A 12,193-nucleotide genomic window follows, 5' to 3' on the forward strand; every position below is an offset into this window, starting at 1 on the left:
CTCTTTCATGGGCTCACAATGTCATGAGAATAGCCCAAAAATGATGATATGATGTATCAATAAATAACAACAGAGACTGAGATATGATATGCAATGAAATGAATATGACTGAGTATAAATTTTCATTTTAAAAATAAATATTTCACAATAATATGACCTCTGTGGGTCTCATTAATACTGGCACATAGTCTCAACATGATTTTTAATATGCTTTTCACCTCAATTTCTTTAACGCATAAAATTGCATAGAAAATGTCAAGATCATTTAACTACAAACTTCCACAGAAATAATTATGTCACAATTTCTATAGTGCACGCCCACACGCCCGTCACCTAGCATGTGCGTCACCTCCCAACAATTCACGAAATACATATATTCAGGGTTCATACCCTCAACTCCAAGATTAGAAGAATTACTTACCCCGAACAAGCCAAATCCAATGCCGAGAAAGCTAAACAATGCTCCACAAATCCCTCTATGTGCGTATCAACTTCCAAACGGCCCGAATCTAGTCAAAATAATTTGATTCAGCCCACAAAAATTATAGGAATTAATTCCATATCAAAATACTAATATTTTTTAAAAATCTAAAATTGCGCCCCAAATATCACCCGTGGGGCCCACGTCTCGAAATCCGGTAAAAATTACAAAAATCTGAACCCCCATTCAACCACGAGTCCAACCATACCAAAATTACTCAAATCCGACCACAACTCGACTTTCAAATCCTCAATTTAAACTAAGAGGGTTTTCAAACTTTTCCAACTTAATTCACCAATTAAATGATAAAAACAACCATTGATTCGGGTAATTTAACCAATATTGAGTTAAGAACACTTACCCCGTTGTTTCCTCTGAAAATCGCCCAAAAATCGCCTCAATCCGAGCTCCAAATCGTTAAAAATGGAACTTAAACTTTCTGAACTTAAGCTTTTTGTCCAGGCCTCTCTTCTTCGTGAACGCGATAGGTCCCTCGCGTTCGCGAATCACAACTCGACTGCCCACAAATTTAACTCTTCGCGAACGCAAAGCTTTGCAAATCTTACTCTTCGCGAACGCGACCATGGCTTCACGAACGCGAAGCTTTACTAGCTCAGACCTTCGCGAACGCGAACGCCACCTCGCGAACGCGTAGAACAAGAACCTGGGGTCCCCAATCGCCTCACTCCTCTTCGCGAACGCGATACCTCTCACGCGTTCGCGATGCGCACACAGACCATACCTTCGCGTTACACCCGGGTGTTACACCCTTTCCTTTGCCTTACTACTCACTCTTATCCCACATACGGTATAAATTGGCCATGGGACCTCAGTTCATGCAAGCACTTATTTTATTCCTTTACTCTTTAGTATCAAATCTTGCTTCTTCTTTTCTTCAAGAAGAGACATAATGGATGCCTTCTCTTCCACTTTCCTTTCTACATTATCACTACACCCTAAATCTCTTCTTTCTCCTAATTATTCTCCCAACACATCATCTTCTCTTGCTCTTAAGGTCTCCTCCGTTAGAATTGAAGAAAGGCCACAAACCACTACTAGAACAAAACCACAAGAAAAGCCAACCCCATCACCCTACACTCCTCCAAAAGACACTCCCAAAAGACAATTACCTACAAAATCAACAACCACAAAAAAAACAGTAAAGCCATCATTTCCATCAGTTATCTTCAATGCATTTGACGATTTCGTGAACACTTTCATTGATCCTCCTTTGAAACCTTCCGTCGATCCAAAGTATATTCTCTCTAACAACTTTGCTCCGGTGGATGAGCTTCCCCCTACTGAATGCGAGGTCGTGGTAGGCTCCCTTCCGCCTTGCCTTGACGGCGCGTACATCCGAAATGGCCCCAATCCTCAGTATCTTCCACGTGGACCTTACCATCTTTTTGATGGAGATGGAATGCTTCATTGCATTAAAATTTCTCAAGGCAAAGCTACACTCTGCAGCCGATACGTCAAAACTTACAAATACATAATTGAACGTGAAGCTGGTTCTCCGGTTATCCCAAATGTATTCTCTGGTTTCAACGGTCTCACTGCCTCGGCGGCGCGTGGTGCTATCACCGCAGCTCGAGCGATTGCAGGACAGTTCAATCCCACTAACGGCATAGGCCTAGCAAACACAAGCTTAGCTTTATTCGGAGGCAAACTTTTCGCTCTTGGTGAATCTGATTTACCATATGCAGTAAAATTAGCCCCAGATGGTGATATTATTACCCTCGGCCGTTACGATTTCGACGGAAAGCTTTTCATGAGCATGACGGCACATCCCAAAATTGACCCAGACACTAACGAAGCTTTTGCTTTCCGTTACGGTCCAATGCCTCCTTTTCTAACTTACTTTAGAATCGAACCAAATGGTACAAAAACCCCAGACGTGCCAATATTTTCTATGACACGTCCGTCATTTCTGCATGACTTTGCAATTACTAAGAAATATGCGATATTCTCGGACATACAAATAGGAATGAACCCACTTGAGTTCATCACCGGTGGTTCACCGGTGAGTTCCGACTCTGGGAAAGTTCCCCGTCTTGGCGTGATTCCACGTTACGCCAAGGACGAGTCGGAAATGAGGTGGTTCGACGTGCCCGGGTTTAATATCGTACATGCAATTAATGCGTGGGATGAAGATGACGGGGATACTATAGTGATGGTGGCGCCGAATATATTGTCGGTGGAGCATACGCTGGAGAGAATGGATATGATACATGCTTCTGTTGAGAAAGTGAAGATAGATTTGAAGAGTGGGATGGTGAGCAGACATCCAGTGTCGACAAGGAATCTTGATTTTGGAGTCATCAATCCGGCTTATGTTGGGAAGAAGAACAAGTACGTATAAATCTCATCAGCAACTTAATTAATTAGATCATAAGTAAATTGGCATAATTAGTAGAGTTTAAATGATAGTAAAAAAGAACTTTTACACAATTATGTTACCTAAAAAGATAATTACAGCCAACTCTTCATAATTAATGGACCAGCAACTTAAAAAATAAGGCTGTTAATTAACTTGCTATGAATTTTAAAAGATAATATAAACAGTTAGTGTATACAGTTAACATCAATTAAATGTACTTGTTACTCCCTCCGTTCTGGTTTATATAAACTTATTTCCTTTTTGGTCCATTCCAAAAAGAATGATCCATTTCTAAATTTGGAAACAATTTAGCTTAAACTTACAATTCTACCCTTAATGACAAGTATTTAACTTGTTTAAGACCACAAATTCCAAAAATCTTTATTTTTTCTTAAACTTCATGCCCATTCAAACATGTTCACATAAATTGGAACAGAGGGAGAGGGAGTACTAGATTGGACTTAAACGTCTTTAAAGAGAATTGGAAATATGGAAATAGTATTACAAATTATAATAAATCATCATAGAAATCAAGCATGTTCATGGATGTGCTTATTTGCAACATTAAATTTTTCGATGTTATATGAAACTGAGACATGAAATATCTCACCTTAACGCGTTAATCACTAAGTCAAGGATTCATTGACAGTTTAGTTAGGTAATTGTTGACATGAAAATTTAAAACTTATAATGGATTAGAATATGAGATGGAATACAATGTTTTTGTAGCATTGAAATTTTAATACAATTGAGAAAATAATCGAAAATCGGAAGTACTTATCGTGTTAATGGGGTCACAAGTGTAAAAATATTCAAAGTAAATAAAATATTTGGTTTAAATATAAAGGAGATAAATAGCAGGCTGGCTAAAAGGTACAGTAAAAAATTAACATGAGCTTAATTAAGTAAAATCCAATAAACAAAAATGTCATTTTAGGGTTGACATAGATATTTTGTTTATGTGATATAGCTCAGTAGTTTCATAATTAGGACAAACCACTTGACACTATCAGAAATTTATTGGTTGGGCTCCATCTACAGACTATAGTCTAGCATGGCCATTTAGGTCCTACTGATCACTTGATTCAGCAGATATCACAAACCAAACTATTCTAATAAGCAATTCCCCACAGGCAAAGGCAGCTTTTCCCCACTCTTAAAATATACTTTTGTCTACATGTTCTTCTAAACATACCAAATATGTTAAGTTCCCATCTTCCAAGTAAATTATCCATGAAAAAGTTTACAAAATATTTTAGTAAGGACCAAAAATATCATTTCAGTTTGTGTACTTTGTAAGCCATGCCTTATAATCTTTCTTATTTCAGTTTAAATATCTAAGTGACAAGAATAGTTATAAGTTCACTTTGAAACTGAAACACAACATCCTTTGAGAAACTGTATTCCTTACGAGGAAAGAACAGTGTAGTTGTTTGGTGAGGGTCCATTGGCGTACAAGTAGCCTATGCTGCAATATGACAATCAACCCCAAAAAGTAACAAAAGGAGGAGAGAAGAAAAATCTAAGATTCTCCACCAGTTCAGAAATAATACTAGATACGGTGGGGAAAAAACTAGAGAGAGATAGCTATGCACCCAAGTGTGTGACTTAATTAATTGTTAAAAAAGTTAGTAAAACTCACAAAACACCAACATCCAAACTCCAGTGGAGATAAAAGAAAATATAAGGTGATTTCTCATCATGTATTTAAATAGTACGTATAATTTAGGTAGAAAATTAATGTGATTTCATTTTCACTACTCCAACAGGTACGTATATGCAGCGATTGGAGACCCTATGCCAAAGATAGCAGGCATAGCAAAATTGGACGTATCAGTAGCAGAAGCTGATCGGCGCGAATGCATAGTGGCGTGCCGATTATTTGGAGAAGGCTGCTTTGGCGGTGAGCCATTTTTTGTGGCAAAGGATCCCAACAATTCGGCAGCGGATGAGGACGATGGCTACGTTGTGTCGTATGTGCACAATGAGAAGACAGGAGAGTCAAGGTTCTTGGTCATGGATGCAAAGTCCCCTAATCTTGACATTGTGACTGCTGTCAAATTGCCTCGTCGAGTGCCTTACGGTTTCCACGGCCTTTTCGTCAGGGAAACTGATCTTAGGAAACTGTAGATATATACGGATATTTTGTTTTAAAAGTGGCAATATAGGCAGTGACGGAGATATATACCTTTTAGAGAGGGTATGGGTGTCATCTAAAACTTCTTCCTTGTATATATATGTATATTTAAATTATTTTATATGTATATATAGATAATAGCTAGTTATGATAATATTATTTTAATATTGAATTGAGACAACAAATAAATATCAAAACCAACCGATTCCCCCCCCCCCCCCCCACACACACACCACACACATCCAATTAAAAGAAGACATTATCCAGACTTCCAGTAAGCTGAAGCTGATTTCTACCAAACTGAACATTGATTTTCTTGAATTTTCCTGTGGAATATAAAATTACTGATTTGAATTTTCGTGTGGAATATAGAATTGCCAAGTGGTACATCGAATCAATAATAGAAATCTATTGAATTAATTGTGGGGCGTGGCAAGGCGTAAGCGTTAAGGCGCAGGGTGCCCTTGATTTTTAATTTTTTATAACTTAATAAAATAATTATATAAATAAAGTTCGTAATTAGCTACTTAGAGGCCTAGTTCAAATAGAATTCTTCCTAAAAGGTGGTTGTGTAGATTAATTGCTCTTCTTTAGCTGTTTTTCAAAAGACTTGTATTTATATGTGAAATATGATATTTCTACTAAATAAACTAAAAGACTTTTAGCCTTGAATTTTTTGTAAATTATCTTACTTAGTTACTTCATAGTTTGGGGTTATATTAAATAATTACAAGTCTTTTATATCTATTAAAATATTTCGTTGCAAGTCTTTCTTTTAATATTTTATAATTTCTTACTTAGCTTCTTTATAATTTATTAAGTTTAAGTTTATTAAGAAACTAGTCTTATCAATTTTAAATAATTAGCTATTACCAACTTTAAAAACTAGTCGTTGTCAACTTTAGTGCTTAACTATTTAAATTAATAAAAAGAAATTAAAAAGGATCTTTTTGTATAATGTAAAAAAATTTAAAACTTATTTAGCCGGTTTAGCTAAGTTTTTTTATTGACAAAAAGTAACTAAAGTTTTTTACAAAATATATACAAATCTACAATTTATATACAACTTGACTACAATTTTTTTGTTGTCTAGAATCCAGTCAAAAGATGAATTTATATACAATTTATAACTTACATATAATTATGTTAGTTGTATATATTTTGTATGTTATTTCTACATCTGACCTATAAAATATATATAATTTATTTATGTCTTTGTCTTTGAGTTTCAATCTTAAATTCAACCAAAACTAATTCTAATCTTCACCAAACTCTTTCAAAATTGAGATATAAACTTCAAATGATATCCCCAATCATTTGCAAAAACACCCAACCCAAAAAAATAACAATTTCACCGACCTGAATTTTCCAATTAAAAACTTCGAAACCTTTTAATGATTGTCAATGAAATTTAAACTCAAATATTCACGCTTTACACACCCAAACAACCATCGGACATATTATATACATCTTCAAGATTTTCAACTGCATTAGAAATGAAATTATTTATCTCCTTTCTTTGGTGTCTACAACTTCTTAAACAGAACAAGTGCTTGAATTGATGAGGTCATGAGGCAGTACACTCAACATACCTGGGTCGATATTTAATCAGTGTCAAAAAATAATATTACAAATTGACCTATAAATAGAATGCATAGCCTTATTTGATGATTCTTTTGTCTCAACCAGTGTCGTCACTGCTCATTGTATCTCCTTTAAAACGTGAGCAATGGGGATTCCTCGGGAAACATTTAATCTATCGTTTGACCGTAGATTTTTAAATTTGTTCTGAAAAATGTGATTTGGGTGAAGTTTGGTTTGAAGATGAAAATGTGTTTGGACATCCGTTTTCAAAACACATTTCCCAAATTTATTTTGAAAAAATATGAAACATGACTTATACCCACAAGTTCTAAAAACTATCACAAATACCCAATAATACCATTATCAATAACATTCATTATATTATCGCAAACCATAGTCCTGAACATAAATAAATTTGATACAAAATTATCATTTTTATAATGAACTACATGATACACTATCAGGTAACCGAAAAGATGAAGCAACATTGTTACAAAATAATAAATGGTGGGCTCTTTTATAAAATACAAAAGTTTGGGATAATTTTTAAAAAATATAATAGTGATATTTTGGCCCAAAACCAGTTATTGAGATGGTTTTGGAATTTGGGATTTGGAATTTTGCCAAAATATAGAAAAGATCTATGACCAAACATGTGTTTGCCAATTAAAACTCAAATTTATTTTGGCAAAATCTATGGCCAAACGGGTCCTAAGAGTCCGGAACCTAAATGTGGTCTTTTTGGACTCAAATGACCGAAATGAGTGGAAAACAAACATTGTGACCAAACTATATATAGTGCCCTTTAAAATGGTGCTATTTATGAAGTTGATTAGACGTCCAGGTATAACGCAGTTTATTAAGGCGCTATATGTATAACGCCTTAATAAACAAAGCTATAGTACCCCTTCAAATATCCATCCCTTCCCTTTCCCCCGTTACAGAAGCAAAACAAGAATCCAGAACCCATTTGTGGTTCTTTTGGATAAGTGTGACGAAAATGTGTGTTTAAAAAAAGAGTAACATTTTTATATATAGCGCTCTTTTAAAGAGCGCTATGCTTTAATGGAGTTTTGGCCGTTAAAGTATAGCGCTCTTTAAAAGAGCGCTATATATATATATATAGAACGCTCTTTTAAACCGCGCTATATACATAGCGCGGTATATAACCGTGCTATACCTATTTTGTGGGCCCGCCAACAAGTCTCTTGCGTTAACTGACATAACAATAATTCAAATGGGTATAGCGCTCTTTAAAAGAGCGCTATACCTAAAAACATTCAGCCCACCGAGCTAGGCATTGCCTTATTTAAAGGCGTTAGGATTTTACAAAAATCCATTCAAAAATATTCCTAACTCTCATTCAAATTTTTCTTCTTGTTAAATTCTCAAGCATTTTTTCATAATGTCTGAAGAGCGAAAAGTAAGGGTTTCATTATATTGGGGGGGAAAGGGGTGAGGTTGTGGTGGCGAATAACTCTGTGAGCTATAGTTTATCTCCACAGTGTCATGTTAAGTTGCCATTTATAATGAAGTACGATAGATTGGTATCGTTATTATGTAATAAAATAAGTGTGAGGAAACGTTCGCTGAACCTTAAAGTAACCGTAAGATATCCGTATTCCGTCACTCCACAAGGGGTTGCTTGTTACGCTGAGTTTAACATCGACGATGATGCAACTTTGAGGGATTTTTTGAGGACTCCGGATGAATACCGAGAATTTGTTGTAATAAGAATGTTGGAAATGTACGTCAAGGTCGAAGACGTCCGCAATAATGAGGTTGCGCATAGTAGGGATAACCCTCAGTCATCGGGTGGTTATTCTGGAGCAGTTTTTGCCGGACAGGTTCCGGATAAAAGAGTTTGCCCTGATTTAAACTTATCACCACGGTCGAATGAGGAGCGAGGAAATAATTTCTCTCTTGCTTTACATAATCTATAAGACGAGTGGTAAACTTCAATTTTCCTTAGTGTTACGATGTAATTTTTGTTGTATTGAATTTGTATCAACACTCATATATTCCATAAGGGTTACCGGCCAGATATGACTTTTACAAATTTTGAACCCACGCCCAGTTGGAATATGCGTAGTTCTAGTGTGTTGGATCATGGTGGTCTATCCGGGAGTCATCACCAACATGATAATGTCCATCAAGGAATGTCAACACGTTACGAGTTGTAAGTGAAGATATACAGTTATATGGAAAGTATTTATTAATTTTAGTAGCTTATTATTTTGTTGTTTTTGCAGTGAAAACGAGCAAGTTGAACCACCTGTCCTCACTCAATTGCCCGAAGACGACATATTAAATCGGGATCTGGCAGATGCACAAAGTGAGGAAGAGAATATTGATTATGACAACAATGCTGATGATTCCGGAGATGACACACCCTTCCCTCATGAGGATAGTGATGAGGAGGAAGAGAATGAAGGACCTAATTTGACGAGGGAGTATGCTCCACCCCCCGTTAAACCAAGAGTGTACGAGTCCCAAGTGCCGTTTCATTCAAGGAAGATTCCTTACCTTGATAACTTGCCAAGTATGCCGGATGTGGATACTCTCACAAGGGATTTTGATAAAATTCGGACAGCAATATGGGATGATTCTAGACCAACGGTACTGGAAAAGGGCATGCTTTTTCCTGATAAAGTGTGCCTAAGCAGGGCGGCGAAAATGTACAGCATAAAAGATTGTCGTGAGATGACGGTATGGGAGTCAAGTCCGGATGTATACAAGGTTATTTGTCGCAGATGGTTTACGGGTTGTCATTGGATACTGCGTGCGAGCAAGAAGAACATAGGTCTATGGAAAGTGGGTAAATATATTCCCACTCACAGATGTGAAATGGACACATTCAATGGGAATCACTACAACTTAGATATTGACTTGATTTCTCTTGTCCTTATTCCACACCTTGAAGCGTCCATAAGGTATAAAATCAAAGAGTGCATTACATTAGTCCACCCGGAATATGGCCATACCATTACCAAAAGAAAGGCATTTCTAGGGCGCAAACGTGCGTTTGAAATTATTTATTGTAACTGGGATAAGTCATTTGCAGCTCCACCCAAGTACATGGCCACACTGCAACACTTTAACCCCGGGACGGTTGTTGAATGAAAACTTGAGCGTAGTCTAGAAACATCAGAATATATATTCAATTACGTGTTCTGGGCATTTAAACCAGCAATTGATAGTTTTCCGTATTGTCGGCCAGTAATATCCGTAAACGTCACTCGTGTCTATGGAAATTATGATATCAAGTTTTTGATAGCCGTTGCGGTAGATGCTAATGGACAGATATTTCCTCTAGCAGTTGCTATTTGTGCCAATGAAAGCCAAGAGACGTGGACGCTATTTTTGAACCATTTGAAAGAGCACGTTGTCAAACAGTGTTCCGGCATTTGTCTAATATCTGATCGGCATGGTGGTATCTTAAGTTCTGTAGAGAACTTGCCTGCTTGGCAAGAACCTTATGCCTACCACTGTTACTGTGTGAGGAACTTTAAGGCCAATTTCCAGAAGGCACATCCCAACAAGGATCTGCATGATTTGATGTGGATGGCAGCAACAGACCACCAAGAGCATAAATTATGGAGGCACAAGGAATCTATCAGGCAGGAAGACGAGAGAGCCTATCATTGGTTGATGCGACATGAGCTTCAGAAGTGGACTTTGCATGCGGATGGTGGAAGAAGATGGGGAATTCTGACTACAAACGTATCAGAGTCTTTCAACGGGTTATTGAAGTCGGCAAGAGGATTGCATGTCACTGCCATGGTGGGGATGTCGTTCAAGCAGATGGCGGAGAGGTTTGTTGAAAGGACTGCAGCTACAACGTCATTGATGGAAAGGGGTGTTGAACTTATGCCACTGCCGATGAAGAGATTTGAGAAATGCAGGCGGCGAGTACATTGGCATTCATTTTTGCAGTATGATCACGACAGAAATGTTTTTGAAGTTCGCACCGCTATCTATCAAAATCGGGGGAATAATGTACATACCATAAATGAATCTAGAAGGTTATGCTCTTGTGGAAAATAATCCATCTACCACATGCCGTGCTCACATGCCATCAAGTGCTTTCAACATACAGGTTTAGGGCCAACCAACTATGTTGATAAATAATATAGTATTGCTGCTTACTTAAACACCTATAGTGGGTAGTTGCAGCCAGTGAGTGCTGAGCATTATTGGCCACCGAAACCATTTAAAATGGTGTGTAACAAGTACTATTTGCATCGAATACAGGTGCAGAAGAGAACGCGTATACGGAACCAAATGGATGTTAGCGATACCGTTTATGCGCGCAAGTGTGGTATATGCTCGCAAACAGGACACGACAGTCGAAAATGTCCTTCGGCTGGTTTGGGTGGCGGTGGTAATCAAGCTCGTGGTGGGTGTTCTTCTAATGTTCCCAACTATCAATGAGTTTATGTTGTAATAAGTAGATGTTTTGTTTATGTTGCAAGATGTATCAAATAAAATTATGTTTCCATTGTTGTTAAATCTTATTGATATTTAATATTTTTCAGTTGAGTAAATTAATGCATTTGTCCCTCCCGTTCATGTAATCAAAAATAGTATTGGATTAAAAAACAAAAAAATATGTGAATATATTTGATAAATATAGTTCAAAAATAGTTGAGTTAAAGGTAGATTTCTGATAAATATGTGAATACACATAGCGCGGTTAAATACTACGTTATGTGAATATATATAGCACGGTTAAATACTACATTACATGAATATATATATCACAGTTAAATACTATGTTATGTGTATTGTCTTGTCGAACTGAAAAGCTGTCCGTCTGAGAAAACGTTATTTTGTATCCGTAATCATCTTTAACACGCAAAGCATAGCGCGGTTAAATACTACGTTATGTGAATATATATAGCGCGGTTACATACTATGTTATGTGAATATATATATCGTGGTTAAATACTACGTTATGTGTATTGTCTTGTCGAACTGAAAAGCTGCCCGTCTGAGAAAAGGCTGTCTTGTATCTGTAATTATATTTACCACGCAAAGCATAGCGCAGTTAAATACTACGTTATGTGAATATATATAGCGCGGTTATATACTACGTTATGTGTGTTGCCTTGCCTATAAATAACGGGCGCATTCTAGTTATTTTCTACGCTCAACAATAACCAATAGCAAAACCTTTCATAAAAGCAAAGTTGTTTTAACGCTTTAACAAATGTCTGAACGCCTTTATGTACCAAGGTGCCAGTGTGGCAAAAAGTATTTGATAAATGACTGTTGGGATGATGGTGAAGTTGGACGCCGCTACTGGATGTATGTGGACAAGTTTTATAGGGTTCCCGACGAACGTTTTTGCAATTTTGAGGTATGGATTGATGAACCTTGTAAGAAGGAATGCTACAAACGATCTTTACAGTATCTTCATGATTTGACCTTAAAATAGTGTGAATATGAAAAGGAATATAAACGAGAAATTGCGGAGTTGAAGGAGAAATTGAAAGAGGCAGAATTAGAAAAAAATAAGATGGAAGAGAAATTTAAGTGGTTAGAGCAGAGAATAATGGGAGGCAGTGACTAAACAGTGACATGTATGTGTTGAGTGTACTACTTTATC

General features: G+C 36.8%; 1 protein-coding gene across 1 annotated transcript; it reads left to right on the top strand.

The window, feature by feature from the left end:
* The first annotated feature begins 1,314 nt into the window (after positions 1-1,314).
* Positions 1,315-5,152, top strand: LOC104104691 (probable carotenoid cleavage dioxygenase 4, chloroplastic). The gene is made up of 2 exons (XM_009612833.4): positions 1,315-2,833; positions 4,631-5,152. Exons 1-2 carry the CDS (start codon positions 1,392-1,394, stop codon positions 4,989-4,991), a joined length of 1,803 nt encoding a protein of 600 aa, XP_009611128.1. The 5' UTR covers positions 1,315-1,391; the 3' UTR covers positions 4,992-5,152.
* Positions 5,153-12,193: the final 7,041 nt, after the last annotated feature.

Source organism: Nicotiana tomentosiformis, chromosome 9 (assembly GCF_000390325.3).
Source record: "Nicotiana tomentosiformis chromosome 9, ASM39032v3, whole genome shotgun sequence".
Classification (NCBI taxonomy): domain Eukaryota; kingdom Viridiplantae; phylum Streptophyta; class Magnoliopsida; order Solanales; family Solanaceae; genus Nicotiana; species Nicotiana tomentosiformis.